The sequence below is a fragment of the Microcebus murinus genome, chromosome 18 (genome assembly GCF_040939455.1).
Source record: "Microcebus murinus isolate Inina chromosome 18, M.murinus_Inina_mat1.0, whole genome shotgun sequence".
Classification (NCBI taxonomy): Eukaryota; Metazoa; Chordata; class Mammalia; order Primates; family Cheirogaleidae; genus Microcebus; species Microcebus murinus.
In genome coordinates, this window is record NC_134121.1 from 50612825 (window position 1) to 50632179 (window position 19355).

At 47.5% G+C, this 19355-nt stretch overlaps 1 protein-coding gene across 1 annotated transcript in view; it reads right to left on the reverse strand.

The window, feature by feature from the left end:
• Positions 1-19355, reverse strand: part of PRKCA (protein kinase C alpha) — a 387023-nt gene that overhangs the window by 8178 nt on the left and 359490 nt on the right. The window contains exons 14-16 of the mRNA XM_012747264.3: positions 15728-15808; positions 6561-6668; positions 4787-4927 (exon numbers count right to left, since the gene is read on the reverse strand). Of these exons, the coding sequence (XP_012602718.1) occupies positions 4787-4927; positions 6561-6668; positions 15728-15808 (330 nt within the window). The remainder of the gene's footprint in view (positions 1-4786; positions 4928-6560; positions 6669-15727; positions 15809-19355) is intronic.

Here is a 19355-nt window from a genome sequence, read left to right on the forward strand (position 1 = left end):
CAACTTACAAACGATTCAGAAAAAAACATGTCTACGCGTGTGTGTCTGCACCCACATGCCAGACACAACGACAAAGCAAACGTGCTATAAAATGCTAGGGAATCTGGGCGAAGGGAATGCAGGCATTCTTTAGGTTACCTTCCTGACTCCTCTGCAAATCTGATATTAGAAATTATTTCAAGATTAAGTGTTTTAAAAATGAAAAGGATCACTGCACCAACCTCGATAATTAAACCACCGTCAAGGTCTCCAAACATGCTAACAGCACCGCGAGAGACAGGACTTCTCGGGGACTGGGAGGGAGTCCCCCGACTGTGTGTTCTCACCACAGTGACGCCTACACCTGCCCTCAGCTGTTCTTATTCTCTTTGGCTCTTGCTGCAAGGATGCCAATGTTCCGATGAAACTTATTCTATTTTTTTCTCTCTCTCTTTTTGATAAGATAACGACAGTCGAATTCCTAAGAAAGGCCACCTGTGAAAGGCCTATTTCCAAAGCGCTCTGCCTACCTGTCCACTCTGAAATATACCTCTCCTTTGTTAACTTTCTAGATTCATTTCTCTAATATAACCAATTGAGTACAGTGAATGTTTCTGGCTCCTTGGCGTCAATGGACAGACATTTAAAAAGAGAAAAATCAATTAACTTTATACTCCCGGTATTTGCATAAACTGCTTCTCATCACGGGCAGGATGAGTGGAAATTTGAAGGCTATTCTTGGCCATTTTTTATTCACATGAATTATAAATCCGAATAAAAGCCTACAAAATTCAAAGTGACGCTGGATCAGAACGTCGGGGCTTTTGCGTCTCGGGCAAAGCAGAAAGAACGCGCTTTCCTTCCCTTGGTGAGCTCTCTGGTGGCCGGGGCCACGCGGGCTGGTGGCACCAACCCTCCTCCATGGGACCCCACGGGAGGCAGGGTGGACGCCGGCTCTCCCTCAGTGACTTGAAGATTAACTTTCTCAGAGGCGACATCTTTCTTAAACTTAAATAAAAGCTATCTTCTTACATGGAACCTTCTGAATACTAAAAGCGGGCCTCTTTCTGATGACGGGGATTGTTGCTGAGGACACCAGGCAAACGCCGAGGGTCCCCTGTGCTGTGTTTCACTGACGCGGTCCCCAAAACCAGCTTGCTCTGCGCGTTTCTCTCAAGGAGGAAGAGATGGTTACGTGGCCGTCTCGTCTCCAGGACAGCGTGGCACGGCTGTCTGCAGTTGTCTGTGCTTTTGTTTTGCAAAATAAACCAGCACGAGAGAGTCTCTACCCTGCCAAGTGGTCGTTCTGTCTCCCCGAAAATCATCTTCATTTTCCCAGTGGCACCTGGTGGCCTTCTGGGGACGGATATGGCTCCATCTAGGACTAGACTCTCCCACCGTTGGCTGCTACAGGGCAGGCTCTTCCCTCACCTCCCAGCCTCCAGACTTGTCACTGTCGGGGGACATGGCCACAGTTCCCAACACCCGACGCCGGTCACTCTCCTTTCTCCTTTAACGTCACCGTGAGATGGAGAGTCCTGTGCAGGGCCTCCTGACGGATCACGGCACTGTGAAATGTCTTCTGCGGGGGGAATCTCACGTTTTGCTTGGTACTTTTAACTTGAGTGGTATCACGCTGCCAGTCAGGAAGGTGAAAAACAGGTAGCACGCTATGGGGACGCCGATTCCTCTGGATAAGCTCTGTGGCTGTCCAGAGATAGATTATCTCTGTCTTCCTTAGGGAAGTCAGTGATTCTGGAATAATCTTTCATTGGAGGTTCAAAACCATTAAAAAAAAATAAAGCAAACCAAAGATGATAGATCCTTGATCCGACAAGTGCAAACCTGGTCTGCAGAAGCGTCCAGCAAATAATCGTGAGCACTTGCAGTGCTGCTGCTGGTGTCAGTATCTCGCAGTGACGCGCGAGGGGCCAGCAGTGGTTCTGCACGTGAGAGCAGCTGCCAGTCCTCAGTCCTCTCAGTCTCAGGGAAGTTGATTGCCCAGCACTTGCTAAAACATGGACCAGGCAAACTTCACCACGACAGACCAGGGTGGTCAGCTGGGGCTAATGGAACTGCTCCGGGGGGAGACCCTCTCAGAAATGGGCTCAGTGCACGACGTCAGTGACAGTATCCGGTGGCCATGTGTTTCCCTGGTCGTTCTGTTTCCTTGAGCAGCGCCGGCCGGGCTTGCCGCGCTGCACCTCTCCTTGAAATAACAGAAGTGCCTGTCAGGGAACGTTCAGCCCTGTATCTCATCTGCAAGCTCTTTGACTTTTCAGCTAGTTCCAGCTCAGGAAATCACGGTGCACTTCTCACCGAGGCAGGGGGACACGTCACAGGGAAGCTCTTACACGCAGCCAGTTCCCCTGCTGCTCGCGTCAGCCACGGAGCGCTCCGCAGCCTTGACTTTGGTTGCTGTCTTTTGTGCTAAACGTCCTCTTCCACTGCTCGGACTGTCCCTGGCGTGGTGTTTCTGATGCTCTGGTCTCAGACACGCCTGCCTGGGTGTGGCAGGCGTGGGGACTGGGGTGGGGAAACAGAGCTCAAGCTGCTCTTTGCTGCCCTCCCGGGGACCAGAACTTGCCCCATTTATTTCTTCGCCCTTGACCCTCTGGCTTCTGACCTCTGCAGACGTGGCCTCTCCCCTCCTCCGGCCTGAGCTCTTGCCAAGCACAGCCTTTCACACGGAACCGTCAGTTTTAGGGACTTGGTCTGTGATTTCTGCTTCTGTTTGTGAGAGTTCAGGGTCTGTTTCTTCACAGCCTGAGGCAATTTATTCTTTCTTTTTTATTTTAACCAGCACTCAGTTTTGTTTTTTTTTTTTTAAAAAAGCAGGCAAAGAGCAGTACTCTACGAATAAAAAATAAGCAAACACTGCTCCTACTGCAGCGCCGGCTGTGGGCACAACTTTGCTCCCAGTGGTTTACACGGCTCACGGGGAACCACCTACGGTCTTGGCTGCCAAAGCACCCTCTTGTCTTCCCCAGGTTCAGGGCCACAAAGCCACAAAAAATGGGAAGGCATGCAAATAAACACTACCTTCTGAAATAAGGTGGGAATAAACAGAAAAAGATGGTTTTACAGTGAGCTTTGTTGCAACTCAGCTCTTTCTGCATTTTGCTCAACCTTTAAAAGCGGGGTCAGTGTGCAACTCTATATTGTTCCTGTAAAGGAACTAAACTGTGTTTAAGGTGTTACTTCATACCCTTCATATTTTCATTTAAGAAGACAATATAAAAGGCAAAAGGGAAAAGAGAAACTCCCTAACAGGATTTTCTACTGAGACCACCAGCAGCATCGTTTATCACTCTGGCCAGCACCCCCAAACCTTAAAAACCAGGTTTTGTGCATTGAGGGGCAGGAGCCCATGAGAAGCCCCCGAAATCGGTGTGCAGGGCTGGCTGCAGAGAAGGTGGGGGTGGCAGACACCTAAGGGGCCTATTTGAAACGATGATTCAGGAGAAAGTCGACTGACCTGATTAATGTAACTGCTAAAAATATCTTAGAAAAATAAAATCAAGTGGGCTCACCAACCGCAGTTTTATTTCTGGGGTGGAGAACACAGAGGCACACGGGATGAGGAAGCTGCTGCTCTAAGAATAGCACTGGGTGTCACCCAGTCAGCAGCTCTGCCACCCCGAGGGGTCCCCTCCGCCTGCTCACGGGACATTTGTCCAAGGAGACATATTTGAGCCGAACCGACACGGCGGACACTTCTGAAACCGACTGTGGACGAAAGCAGCAACCTCTGCAGTCTCGGAGGAGGGGGACTACGGGTGGCTGCCCAGTGCTGGCCACGACGGTGGCAGGGCTGGAAGGCACCATCCGCCCGGCCCTTAGAGATGGGACCCCCTTGGGGGCACTGCAAAGTGGCAGGTGGTGAGAGTGAGGAGGCTGATGTCGTAGACACTCTCAGTCTACCTCTAGAGACACACGCACTGAGCGAGGCATGCACTGCTGCAATCGACAGAACCAGAGTCAGGACAGTCACCGAGACAGAGCAATGGTGCAGTGGTAAGGACACGGACTCCGTCCTGGTTCTGCCCCCTATTAGCTGTGGGTCCTCCGGCAAGTGACCCAGCCTCTCTGTGCCTCAGTTTTCTCCACTGCAAATGGAAGACAAGAGCACCCATCTCACAGGGCTATTGGGAGGATTAAATGAATTAATATTCGTAAAGCCCAGAGAACAGGGCCTGGCACATAGTGTTCATTAAATAAATGGGAAAGAAAATGGGAATCGCACAGGAAGTATAAATAAAGGTGGCAACATCAGAACTGGTGAGTGACTCTCTCCTTGCAGCAGGGGCCAGTGGCCGAGGTGAGGCCGCACCCAGGCTCTGCCTACGAGCTGGCCAAGACCGAGTTGTGCCTCGGGGCTGCCATCGGTGCCCGGCAGATCCAGGCAAGCTGGAGACAGACACGAAGGTGAGTCCAGCCAAGGACTCAGGGCTAGGAATACAGGTCTGCGGCGTATGTGAGTCTGCGAAGTCCGGTCCCCAAAGCAGACCTGTCCTCGCTCTCTAATTATTTGGGGGATGTTCTGTGCTGCCCTACTGGAGGGCCAGGTGTGCACAGGTTCCTCCTCCCTCCCTCCCCTGTCCTCGCCCCCAGAGTCAGCAGGAATCCTGGCTGCTCAGCCCACAGGACTGAGGACAAGGCTGGGACTTGGCCATTTTCCTCCCCCTGCAAGGCCAGGGGTCTCTGGCCTCTTCTCCCCAAGAAACAGCAGGGGTTGGGGGGGGGCAGGAGACTTCTAAAGTTTGGGGAGGTAGGGCTCAGAAACAGGCTGCTTTTCTGGACTCACCACTTTGGGCTTGAATGGGGGCTGGATCTCCCTGTTCTCCAGTTTTTCCCAGTCGATCCTCCGGAAGAAGGCGTGCTCTCTCACGTCCCTCTCCCCCTCGGGCCCGCAGCCCAGCCGCTTGGCTGGGTGTTTGGTCATCAGCTGGAAAGCAGAGGGAGGAAAAGGGAACACTGAGTGACAATGGATTCCCGGCGACAGCGCCTCTCCCTTGCCCGGCTCTGCCTACGGCCCTGACTCCGGGGACACCTGGATGGCATCCCGGGAAGCTTATCAAGAAACTCAGTGGCTTGAAGAGCGAAGCCAACTCACAAATGGGACGCTGACAAGCACAGGCCTTTCTATAGTGACTTTCTAGATAAAGAAACAAGGGAAGCAATCTGAACCCATGGCCAAATGGAAAAAGGAGAATTTAAACTGGCATCTTTCCGCATTGTCTGTTTCAGAGCTGCCATTCTATATGTTTAACGGGTAAAAAGGCAGGCAGTCACTAAAAATGGTGTGTCCTGAAAGTATCACAGTCTGGTGTCACATAGGGGTGCTGTAACAAGCATCGTGTGCCTAATGGCCTGGGCCAAAATACTATCAGTCAAAGACTCCTGGATTGGAAAAATAAATGCTGTGATAAGGAAGGTGACTAGTTAATTTCAGCGTGCCCACTGCAGGCCGGAGTGGCAAGCACTGACCACGAGCTCCCTGCAGGCAGAAGCCAGTTCTTCCCGACCTTAGCATCTCTTCCAAGCGCTTGCCCTTGGAAGGCACGTGATAAATGCTTCCCAAACGGCCAGACTCACCGGAAAATGTTAAGAGTGTGTTACACTCCATTTGGCTAAGTCTGAAAATAATTTTGTGACCTACAACTTGACCAGTAAAAACCAGCCGAGTTACAACCAGTCATTCCATTCCTAGGCATTTCCTTGACAAAAACGTGTTCGTGTGTGCGCCAAGACACATGACCCAGAAGGTTCACAGCAGTTCTATTTATAACAGCTTCAAACCAAAGTGGAAACAACCCAAACATCCACTAGCAGAATAAAGAACCTATGTATTAAATATGTCCACACAGTGGAATACTACATAGCAATGAAAGGAAGAATATATCCTCAGATCGCCACGTAGATAAAACCTACAGTCACAGTGTTGAGTGAGAGAACCCGGGTCGAGGAGCACACGCTGTGAGAGTCCATTTGTGCAAAGTTCAGAACGGGCAAGACTAGTCCATGCGGTTAGGGTTCAGGGGCCTGGCTGTCTTGGGCTGGGGCAGTGACAGCAGACAGGACAGGAGGGGGCTTCTCGGGCGCTGCAAACGGTCTGTTTCCTGACCTGGGTGCAATTACACGGGCCCATTCATTTTGTGGAAATTCATTTATCTGCACACTGATGATTTGTGCCCATTTCTGTACGTATGTTATATCCCAGAAGAAGAAAAACTTAACAAAGAACTAATTTAGGGCAAGTGAAGCATGAGACCGAGAACTAACGTTTTTCCAAGGGCCTGCGATGACTTGTGATGATCTCCACTGCGACTTTATGAAAAGGGTTGGAAACAAACGCACTACGATTAGGTGTCTGGGCCAGAGTCCCGGAAGGCACTGGAATTTCCACACATCCCCCGCTCCGAGGTCTTCACTTTTCCCACCGTGCCCCCGCCTGACGCCACGCCCCGGCCCTCCACCGCTGACAAGCAGTGACAGGAGTCTGTGGCATTTCCTCCACCTCTCTTGCAAGCGTGGGGAAGGAATTTTCCTGCTCAACCTCTCGATCCGAATCTACTTACTCCTTTGCAGATGGAAACGGCCTCCTTGGACAAGGATTTCGGGTAGGAGACGTTGTGCTCCATTATGGACTGAAACAGCTCATCTTCATCTTCACCGTCAAACGGAGGCTATTCCAGAAAGAAAGAAGGATGGGAAAACATCTGGGCAGAGTAATTCATTCACATGGCGCCTGAAGACCCAATTCAGCACCAAGAAACAGACCTGGTTTCTCGGCACACCGCAGACAGCAGAGCTAGCTCAATTAACTGGTGGGTTTATTTGATTATCTTTAATGAGACTGATGGTTGTGTGTTTTTCATTTTTTTTTTCCTTTTTTCATCTGTCTCTCTAATTATCTTGCCATGGGCAACCCAGACAATCTTTGGGGAAAATGTTTTTGAGTAATGCTTTTAATGATTTGCAAATAAATTATGATTAATCCATTAATCTTGTAATTATGTGCTAAAAAACCCAATTATGATCAAGTTAGGTTACGGATGGCTTTGTGTTCAGAAGGTGGGGGTAGGGGGTAGAGAGTAACGGCACTCGCGCTTGGGGTGAAGGGGACGTCGGGCAGAGAGCACGTCCCCAGGAATTCACACTGGGCCCCTGACCTGGCCAGGAGCTGCTCTGTGGGGGCCTGCCGCCTGCAGGGTGGCAGGGATGGGGCCCTAGCTTCCACTGCACCTTTCCCTTGTCCTCTTTTACTGGGTTTACAGTCCCCAGGCTGAGAGGAGGTGGCATGGTGGCCCCCTGGAGCACATGGCTTCAAAGTCAGGCAGATTCCGACCAGAATTCTAGTTCTACTGCTTCCTAGCTGGGGTCTAGAGGCAAGTGACTTACCTTTTTAAAATCACAGTTTTCTAACCTGTAAAATGGGGTTTCTGTTGAGTATGGAAAGTGCCTGGTATTTTGTGTTGTACCCAGTTATGTGCCCGATGAAAGCTGCTTGGAGGTATCATTTAAGGCATAGCAGCTCTCTTGGGAGGGGCTTCAAGAATCTTCCAGGAGGAAAGGCTGAGCTCAGGACACCCTGCAAACTTTTCCCTTCAGTGTGTCTTTAATCCAGAGGGATCTGTGAAATTACCTGTCACTCTGGCTGGATGGCATGCAGAAGGAAGGGGTCACAGGGAATTCCTTAATGGACCCCTTTGGCTCAGGTAACCTTGAGCTTAGCATAAAAAAGGCAGAGCAGGGGGCAGCCCTATGCTTAATCTTCTGATTAATCCTTTTCATGGAGGAGGCATTTAATCCTTTCTCATGGAGGAGTCAGTCACTCTGGCTGACATGGGGAGGATTCAGAGAGCGATGGTATTTGGCTTAAACTTAAACTATGTCATGGATCAAAGACGACTGTGCGGTCGGCAGGATGCCCCTTCTCACCAGAACCCCCTCCCAGTGAGGTAGAGCAACTAAACCAAGTAGACCCTTCCCCTCAACCGCCTCCCACAAATCCTCCCAACCTGTTCATCTGACACCCCGAGACCCGACCTCAGCACTCTGCCCAGCCCCGGATAGGAGGTGGGCATGGTGGGGTCAGTACACAGGAGCCAGGCGCCCCCAGGGAAAGAAGCCAAGTCTAAAGGAGCCCCACTTTGGGACCAGGTAAGGGAGAACAGAGGGCAGGGTGCCTGTTCCACTTAACTTTTTTTTTTTTTGGTTTTGAAATATAAATAAATAGGCTTCTTTTCTGGTTGCAAGTGCCTGGTATAAAAAAGGTTTAATTTTTTGGAAGCACGCAGGTGGGTGAGAAGTAAAATTAGCCTGGCTGCGGGCGACTCAGAACAGGGGAGAGGCAGCCTGTTATGGCGATTTCCACGGGCAGGTGGCTGGGGAGTGCCCACCGGGAGCGCAGGCTGCAGATGCCACCTGTGTTAGCAGGGGGATGTGTACCCAGCTGAGAGCCATGGTGCAAGGCCAGCCCCAGGGCCACCCCCTACATCTCCCCTGCCCGACGGTGCACAACCCACTTCTTCGGGACACCTGTTGCATGACACCCACAAAATGTCCCATTTTCCCTCATCAGTGATCCATAAATGTGGGCTACTTTCGGCTGAGATTTTTATAACTAAAACAAATGTGGCATGGTTTCTGCTCAGGGCTGTGACCTGCGCCCCTGCAGGGGCACCGAGCACATGCTGTGTGCATGCTCTCTGCTTCTGGGGCACTGACAGACACCCACGATGTGGCCCGGGAGGGCCTCTGGTCAGAAGCAGCTACACACTCTGCAGATCTCAGTGCAAAAGGAAAATGTGGGGCCCCTTATTAAGAAACCATTAAGAGTTTCAAGATGGCACTAGCAGAGCACTAAACCAAACATGCGAGGCTCTTCTGAGCTCGGGGCCTGTGTCACTGCATGGGCCAAATGCGGGGCACTTCACTCAGTGGGGACAAAGGTGCCAGCGAGATTCGCCCAGCCTCTTTGGAAGCGCTCAAGTCTAGCAGCAGGAATGATGTAGGGCCGGAGCCATGGACAGTTCAATCCAAACGCCTAAGAGAAGTGCAGGTGAATCCTTGCCAGGAATCTTTCTGAGTGAGGCAGTAAGATCCTCCTCGTTTGAAGCTGCTGCCTCTCCTTTCCCTCCCCAAATATGGAAGCCCAGGGATTGCTTGGGGGGAGTGTGTTCTGTGCAGGGTGCTGGCCTGCCACACCTGCTCCATTGTCTCATGGCATGGGGACCAGCTTGGCCAGGGGCGTTGTCCCCACATACGCTAATTTCTGAAATGGAAACAGCTGTCTCATATCAGGGATTAGATTCTGTGGGTCAAGGGAGGCTTCTCTGTGCCCAACTGAGGACAGGACACCTGGATCCTGACATACCCCAAGAAGTCTTCCTTAGAACATTGGCCCTGCAGCATATTTCTGGGTCAAAGTTTGCATTCTCTACCCCTTTCTGGACATCTGTATACAAAGGCCCTCCAGCCCCTGGCAACCTCCATTCTGCTTTCTGTCTCTATGAATTTGACTATTCTAGGCATCGCATATAAATGGGATCATACAAAAGGCCCTGAGAAGTCCTGCAATAACGAAAGCTATTTATCCCAATGTGAATGATTAGTCTGGGGTTGGAAGGATCCTCAGAGGCCTCTTAGGCTTGTCTGTTGCAATAAGAGTCCTAAGCTATCACAAAAGCCACAAAACCAAATTCTCCTGTGACAGAGCCACAAGATTCACCCCATGTTCCATCTCTGGTGTGGGCCCAAGGATTAGGGCGTCTCCTGTCACCACATCCCAGGGAGGGGGCAGGCCTTTACCCGCTGCGCTTTTCACCCACTGTGAGTCTATACTCCTGATCGAGGAAGACGACCGTGGGCAGGAGGGAAGAGCGGCACAGTGACAACAGTGACGCTCATGTGCCAGGCTTTCTGCACACCGGGCGGGCGCTGTGTGGAGCGCTTTGTCAGCATCGCTCACTCAACCCTCAGAACAACGTCAGGGTGCAGAGACTAGCCCAGCCATCCTGACCTCAGAGCTCAGGCTCTGGGCCATTATGGGCAATGACACTTTCTCCTTGCTTGCCCCATAGTTAGCCAGCGAAGGATGACCCCTGCGCCAGTCCTAATAGGGCAAAGACAGGGACGAGTGGGGGGTGCTCGGCTGCTGGTCCCCTCAGCACGCAAAGAGGGCTCTAACGTGGAGGAAGAGAAGCTCAGAAGGCTGACTCCTATCCTGCACGATATGCAGCGGTGAGTTCTGAAAACTCAGAGGGAGCAGCCCCAGGGGCCTGAGATGTTTTAAGTCATCCTGCAGAGAGGACTGGCCTTTAGGGTAGAGACCTGGCACGATTTCCCAGCACTAATGGACCAATGGGAATCGGGTCGGCCTCCCTCACAGCTGTGTAAGCCTGTGCGGTTTCTGTGCTGCTTCTGGAACTACCTGCCAGGCTGCAGACGATGACCTTGAGGAAGGCAAAAGAGGACTGTCCTTGGGTAGAAGGGAGAGGCGTAGTTAAGCACCTCCTCCCAGCTTGGGAATGCCATCAAATCAAACACACACTGTTTCCTACTCTGTCCCCTCTTTTGCAAAGATATACGGTATTTTTTAAATCGTGATAAAATACACATAACGAAATTGCCCATCTTCACCACTTTTGAACACACAGCACTGTGGCATTAAGTACACTCACACTGTTATGCAACCAGCGCCACCATCCACCTCCACAATGTTTTCATCTTCCCAAGTGAAACTCTGCACTCATTAAACACAAACTCCCCATCATCCTGTCCCTCCAGCCCCTGGCAACCACCCTTCTGCTTTCTGTCTCTATGAATTTGACTATTCTAGGCATCGCATATAAATGGGATCATACAATGTGTGTCCTCTTGTGACCGGCCTACTGCAAGATGCAAACTATTTGTATCTGAACTGCGCCTTGGGGGATCTGGAGCAAGGCTAGGCTAGGTCTTCTGACGGCAACAAACAACTAAGAACACCTCCAAAGCTTAAGCCAACACATTCTCTCTTGCTTATGCTACATGTCTGGGGTGGGCAGAGGGCTCTGCTGACTGCAGTCACCCAGGGTCCGACCCTGTCGAGCGGTCGCCATCTTGGTCTTGCTGCACAAGGTTGGAGCATGTGCTCTGGGCCGTCCCGCGGCGGCAACTCAGGGCCCCACCCCAGCACTTCCTCTCCCATCTCATTGGCCAGCGCTGGTCACGTGCCCCACGCACTTACAAGTAAGCCAGGAAGTGCAATCTGACAAGTACAAGTAAGCCAGGAAGTGCAATCTGACAAATACAAGTAAGCCAGGAAGTACAATCTCCCATCTGCCGAGAGGGAGGAAGACCAAAAATACCCCTTGAACAGCAGGAACGACCCTTATCATTCAAAGAGCCCCCTAGAGCCCTATTTGAAATTACAATTATGTAATATTGGAGGTGGGTGAAATCCATGAGAGAAGCATCCATGTTCCCTTTACCTACACACAAACATTGCTCTTATTTTGTGGATTCTTAGGCTTACACTATTTTCAATTTACAATGCATAATTTAGAGTTTCTCGTTTTTCACAGACTGTCGCAAACATGTTTTCTCTGCAGCCACCAGCGTTCGCATTCAGAGCTGAATGCCACTGAGGTGAGACATTATCATGACCGATCCACAGGCACGTTTGTGATTGTTTCCAGCGTCGTACTCTAATAACTGATGCAACTAGAAACATCTATACGTAACCTTTTTTTTCTTCTCTGAATTACTTCCTAAGAATAATGTCCCAGGTGTGGCATTATGTAGCCAAGGATGTGAACCTGTTTATGACTCTTAAGTCCCTCCGGGCCACCCTGGAGCATTCTGACAGGTAAGCATTTGCTCTCAGGCAAGTCAATGGTGAAAAATTATGATTATACTCTTTTTCCTTTCCAGTAATACCAGCCACCTAGCCTGGGGACAGTGAGGCTACCGTGTCACTGAGGTACTTAGCACATACCCATTTTGGATGGCTTCTCTCCCTGCTTTCCCCCATTCTCACAGTTGTTTTTTAACAACTACAAATCTGGACTACAATGTTCCAAGCTAAGCCACCTGTTAACGAGTCTTGGGTTACCTTAAAAATTTTCTGAAAGGGTTACATTGCCCTCAACCCTTAACAATATGTAATTTTTGAGCTTTAAACAAAGAGGAAAAGTGATGGCTCATACTTTACAAAATGATTCATTTTTTTTTTTTTTAAGAGACAAGGTCTTGCTCTGTTGCCCAGGCTGGAGTAGAGTGGCATGATCATAGCTCACTGCAGCCTTGAACTCCTGGGCTCAAGCAATTCCCCCACCTTAGCCTCCCGAGTACCTGGGGTACAAAATGATTCCTAAATTGCTTGCTAGAGTAAGTGGCCATTGGCACCCTGCCATGTTTATTTGCAAATCACTGATACCCTGTGGTGAGGGGTGGGACAGCACCCATGGACAACTCAGGCTGAAGTTCTTAGATAAAGTTGCAATTACTGATTCATCAGGAATGAAGACAAAGCATAAATAACCCTGGCAGAGAGGGACATAAAGAAGAGAGGGCCGGTCCCTTTATGATGAACACTGTGAACATTCTGAGCTGCGACATGCTCATTAGAGTGCTGGGTAAATACTATTTATGCCCCAAAAGTGATCATATTTGTCAAGCAATTCAGCAGCTGAATAAAGACTCAGGCTGTTTATGCTTAACTGTCCCCTTGGCTGCTGACAATAAATAACACAAATGAGAAGAAAATTGCAATAAACTATTTTTTTTCCTGCTCATCTTCAGCCCTCTGTGATTAAAGAGGACCAATTTAGGCCACAGTCCCATCAACAACTTTATAATTAATCTTACTTTTCAATAACAGCATCTATTCCCTTGGCTGGGTCTCCGACACTCCTAGAGCTTTGTGAGCTGTGGGTAATACTCTCGGAGCATTCATTATCCTCTCCGGGCTGAGTCACGGCCGAGGGATATGTTTAAATTTGCATTGAGGAGTCAGAGAGGAAGATGAAGAAGGGGCTCTGAATGAAAACACTGTGCAGCAGGCAAAGTGAAGACTTAAAGGAAAAAAGGCTGTTACCTGTGCCCGCCATGGCACTGGAATGTGGGGTGCCTTTAAGGTATCATTTTTGAAGAATATCACCATTTTCAACAGAGATTACGAAGACTTCAAGGGATGTATACAAGGCAGGCTAATTGGCACTGAGAAGCAGCAGGGAAATGATGGGAACACGCTGGAATGCTATGGACCCACTGGGTGCGGAGAGCAGGAACCCAGCGGTCTGTGCGGCGTGGGCAAGGCTAGAAAACCTCCACGGCAGGCCTGGAAATGCTCTCGGGGCCAGGACTTCACAGTGCGCCCCAAAGTGGAGCTTCTTGCTGGAACAGAGCATACCCGGAGCTCTTGCCTGGGGAATGGAGCCCCAGGAAGGCTCGGAGAGAAGGAAGCCAGGCATCGGGAGGGGACAGGGGATGTCCCCGCAGGCCTGTGTTCTGAAATTCTAGTCTGTTGGCCAGTAAAGGAAGTGTCAACTCACGTTAGCTCCTGTAAAGTGCCCTTGGAAACGGATCCCCGTTGTTTCTACGCAGCCAGTTCCACTTGTTGGCATATGCAAATGTGACCCTTAATGAAAGCGGGGTTTGTTTTCTGGACTCAAGAGTTGAACAGTCAAGCGGGATCGAGGAGGGGACTTGGCTTGTGGGCCTTCAGGAACAGCGTGGTTCCTGGGGGCTGGCAATTTGGAGTCAAATTTTATTGTCGAGATTTTAAAGAAGGGAAATTAACTTCAGGCGCAGGGAACTTGTGTTTCCCCAGCTGCTGCCTCTCTGACAGCAACTGTATGTTCATACCTGTAGGTATTTGGCCTAAGAAAAACATTTTGATTAGAGGGGGAAAATACCTAAATAAATACTAAATAAACAAACCGGTCTTTTGATGTCAATCAAGTGGCAACACCATTGACAAATAATAATCAGATGCAGGCTAGTACCTTAAATCCTTCACGGTCTCAAAGATTGTTTTAGTGTCTAAGAGATATAAGGCATAATGGAAGAGACAAAAAGGAGAGACCATGCATGGCTGACTACCCATAGTGAAAGCCACCAGACTCCAGATGACCCAGAGCCTCTTCCTGTCTGACCTCAGACATCCTACTCTGCCTCTTTAGCTCACTCTGCTGTGGCCATGCTGGCAGCTTCCTCCCCCACTCCTACCCCGGGGCCTTTGCACTTGCTGTTCCCTCTGCCTGGAATCCTTTCTCCAGAAATGCACACAGACATTCCCTTACTTCCTTCTACTCTTCATTTAACTTTATCTTCTACATGAGGCCCCCTCTCTGGCCAATTGAGCTAAAATTTCAACTCTCGCTCAACACTATTTTCTCTTCCTGCTTTGTGACTTTTCATCCTAGCTTTTCTTGGACATATGCATTTTCCTCATCTAACTTACCTACTGCCTCTCCTCTAAGCGATAAGCTTCACGAAGGTAAGGATTTTTGTCTGTTTTGTTCACTCTTGTTGCCGCACACATAGTAAGCACTCAATAAATATGTGTTGAATGAATGAATGAATAAGTCAATGAATGTGACGTGTCAGAAAGGGCGACTTTTTTCTCCAGGAACGAAGAATTCTTTGGGGGTAGCTCTGCTGCACAAAAACGGGCATTTCTTCCCATGGTCGCTTACTAGGGATTTTGGCTATGGGCAGGTGAACTCCTTGGCACTAGTACTTGAGTGCTGGGAATCAGGGAAAGCTGCCCACCACAGGACGGCAGGGACCTGGATGTTCACCAAACTTGCTTCCCCATGCCGACTCTTGCACATGCTATACATCCACCCTCTTTATGGCTCAGTGGGACCAAGTGGCCAGTGGCATGTAGGCAGAAGTGATTTGTGCCGCCTCCAGGCCTGGCCCCTAAGACACTTTGTGCGACTGTGCTTGTGCTCTCTCTCTGCTGGCTGGCTGAAATGAGGAGCAGTCGGTGGCGAGATTGGAGGCCCTAAAAGGTGGCGGAGGTGACGGATGGAAGAAACCTGGATCCCTGAATGACTGTGTGGATCAGTGCCCCACTCCCACATAGGACTGTGCCAAGAATGTGAAATAAACCTGTGCTGTGTGCTGGGGTCATTTGTTAACACAGCCAGTATGAGTTATCTTGATGATATAGATATCAAGGCCAGGAGATAACCTGGTTGTCTGATACACGTCACACCCTAAGAGACGCTTAATTTACCTTTCTTAACTGCAAGTTCAGCCTCTCTGGACTTCTGTGAAAATTACAAGGCATTGCCAAGAGTGAGACAGGAGGAAATGGGAAGAAGCTATTAAAACACTTCTTCAAATGTAGCTGTGTTCTTCCTTGATTGACAATAATACCAGTTATGCACATGGGCAGCAGCTGGGGTCACCTTTGTAGACAAACTCGCAGGGAACCATAACCTGAGCCCGGTTTGGAGATCCTGAAAACTTACAGAGGCCATTGCTGTCAGCAGTGTGCAGGGGTCTTGTGTTTATTATGTGAAAGCTACATGGTCTCCACTCCAGGCTGTAGCTTTCAATTTTTGTGCACACCGAACGTAATCTACTTTTCAAGGCTGAATTGCTTCCTCTTTCCCCTGGGTCAAGGAAATCAGACCAATATCGGTCACACTTCATCGTCAGGTCCTGCTCTCAGTGCCCCAACAGAGCTGAAGCAATCACATGATACTGCAGTAAACAACATGAAAATGTGGCGAAACATTACCTGCCCGGCTAGCATCTCATACAACAGGACGCCATAGGCCCACCAGTCCACGGATTTCCCATACGGCTGGTAAGCGATTATCTGTGTGGAAATAAACACATCAAATCACATTTAGTGGTACATCAAATAGCTCCTGTTAGAACAGGTAAGTCAAGCAGGTAGGCATGTATGCACTCAGTTCATGCAGATGAGGTGATAAGCCCTGTCTTTGATTTCTACACCAAGGGAAGAGGGTCCTTCAAATCAGGCACACTGAGAACTATCACCCCACGATTCAGTGCCCAAAACCTTTTTGAGACTCTTCTTCTGTGTCTACCTGGAGACCACAGCACTGTTTGAAGGTAGATTTAATTATCCTAATTGGTGGAAGATATTTGGATGCTAAAGTAGATTTGATTTTTAGAAAAAGACAGAGGTCCTTCAGAGCTAGGGTCTGACACATAAGATGACCAAACTATGTAACAGAATTTCACTAAAATAAGGATGATGATGAAAAATAGAAGGAGGAAAAACTAAATTGAAAGTACTAGTTTTCTTGTGTTGCACACAGAGACACAATGATATACATTCAGTCTGTTGCATGACTTAAGTTTTAAAATGTTTTGAAAGAGGCATAAAATATAATAATCAAATTCAATATTTGGACCTTATCTGAATCTTGATTCAAACCAGCCAACTGAAAAAAAGAAATTTTGAAACAATTCAAAAAATTAAGATACAATGTGAATATCGGATGATACTAAGGGATTATCATGTATTTTGTTAGGTGGCAGAATGGTATGGTGACAAGTTAAAAAGTGTCCTTTTCAGTTAGAGATGAATGGGTGAAATGTATGAGATGAAGTTTTCAGGGGTGAAATGACATAACTTAAATTTAAAAAAAAAATTAAATAAAGCAGGTGGGGAGAAGAATAGATGAAATGAGTTGGCAAAATGTAGGCAGCTGTTGAAGCTGAGTGATGGGCTGCATGGAGCTCATTCTACTCTTCCATCTGTGGCTATCAGAAGTATTAGGAAAATTCTATAACCTCCCCTCATGGAAAAGAGCAATATGATTTGCATTTCTAAGCATAACATGGCTTATTAAAACACTAGCTTCATTACCTCTCAGGTGAGCTGTATACATATGGCACACAATTCCTAGATCCATGGATCATGCCCCAGGATTCGAGGTGAAGACGTACTTACCGGCACTCAGAACAATCACTCCACCATTTTCCATATGACTTTGACATGTTCTAGGATTTTTTTTTTTTAATGGCCCAGAATGCCTAAATAAATGTCTTAGGACATAAGAAAACTTTCTGCGTGTCTGCCCACCTTTATACCTTTAATGTATTACTCATATTTCTCCACGAAGAATGAGAAATAGAAGCTCCTAACGGTTTGCCTAAGTGTGGGCAGCAACCAGGGGGTCCACGTTTGGATTTGGCAGCTTTGTAGATCATTTTCTTGACACGACAATGATAACCAGAGGAACCTACAAAAAGTTTCTAATTTCTTTTACTACCTTTATTCTTTCCTGCATGTTCTTTTCTGAAAACGGAGAAAATACACACAACAAAAAACCCCAATGAAATGAGTCTCCAATTTATTACTCAGAGATGATACATGTCACTCCAGTTCCCAGACAGGAAATGACTGGATCCATATTGTATATTTTTAGAACCTCTGATGCAATGGCAAATTGCCATCCCAAAAGAGTTGGACTGAATTTATGCCCCTACCTGATGCCAGTTTCATCATATTTTCCATGACTATGTAAAATCATTCATTTAGAAAATAACTTTTTTTGTTTCTTTTTATTCCACAAGCCATGCATGCCCACTGAAGAAAAATTAGAAGGAAAAAAAAAAAGCTAAAAGAATAAGAAAATAAAATTGTTGACAGTCTTATCACCTAGAAATACTAATGCTGTTATGTTCACATAAAACTTTTCCATCTTTTTTCTAGGTGTGGTATATGTGTGTGTATACATTTAAAAAAAATGGGATTATGCCAGCCTGCTATTCTGTAGTCAGTTTATTTCTTTAATAATATATCACTGAAGCCCTAGCACCCAGAAAAATGCCTGACACATAAACATGGTTCCAGACAACATTATTATTTATCAAACATCAAAGGAGTGCTTAATAGACACTGTTTCCTTTGATTTTCCAATAACACTATAAAGTAGATACCACAATTATCCCTATTTTACAGATGAAAAAACTGAGGCTAAGGAAGATTAAGGAATCTGTTCAAGGTGTGTCCAGTGAATATGTGACAGAGCGTGAGTTTGAATTAAGGATTTCCTGCTTCAGAATTTGTTCTTTATAGCTGCTCTAGAGAGTTCAGCTGGAGCAGCTGAAAGTCTGATTAGAATACCCTCCCCCTAACCCCCAACGTGTAGCATCCAGAGGCAGAGTCACTGAAGGGAAGGTGGTGAGCCTGCATCCTAGGATGGGCATCTTCTTCACCTGAGTCTTTCATAGAGTTGGAAGCAATGAAAGACCCACTTCTAACCCAATCAGAAAGAAGGTACTATATTAATTTTAGGATTACCGTTGAGTCCCTGTGCAAGGCAGGTGGTCAGCCAGGGGGTGCTGGTCTTGGCCCGGCTTGCTAACATCTTGGCGTCGGCCGAGTGCCTGCTGATCTAGGCTGGCACCAACTGTAAGTGTTGGGCAATTCTATTTCTGCTTTGTTGGCTTTTTCAAAGTTAGAACAGAAAACAGAGTACTACTACACCATGTAAACACGGAATGACTGTATAATTTCCCAATTGCCTAGATAAAAAAAATTACGGAAAATTTAAAGTCATAAGTGTCACGGTGAGCATTTAAAAGGAAGCTTTCCTACTTGAGTGTTCTACTTTTAAAGACTCTATATATTACCTCATATGGAAGACATTGCCATAGTATGTGTTTAATAATTATTTGTTTAATGAATAATAGAAAATAAATGAGTGGACAATTGAATGAATGGATGAATGAAGAAATGAACTAATATATTCGTGGATCTCTTTCCTGCCTCTCCACCTGTTTCCCCAGTGGCATTCTGTATTCCCTGCATTTAAATGGCAGAAGCTGTGCCAACCAGAAATGCATAAACCTGAGTGGAAACACAAAGTGCTCCCAAGAATGGAAACTTTCCACCCATGGGAAACCCTGCTCATCCAGAAAGACCAGGGGGATAGTTAAAGGAGTGAATGTAACAGGAGTGAATGTAAAAGGACTTTGTTTGAAAACTGCAGGGTCTTATGCAAACACAAAGAACTACGGTGATTTTAACCAAATGATAAATCCCATTTTATAGGTGAGAAGACCGAGTTTCAGTAAGTTAAGAGACTTGCCTTAAGCCAATCAATTGATTAGTAAATGGTGCTCTGAATATTGACATATTAAAAGATACAGTTTTATGGCTTTCAAATACACACATTTAGGTTTAATAAAATATTAATCAAAGGGCCTTGAGGATTAGTTTAAAGAGATGTGAAATCATCATTTTTGAAGTATAACTATACTTCAAAAACACATGCATAAAATTTGTTCTTAATTATATTAAGGCCACCTGTTTACGTTGCTTGGCGTTTCAGTAAGTTTGTTTCTAACAGAGGCACAGCCGAGGCACCTGTGTTCCTGGGTGA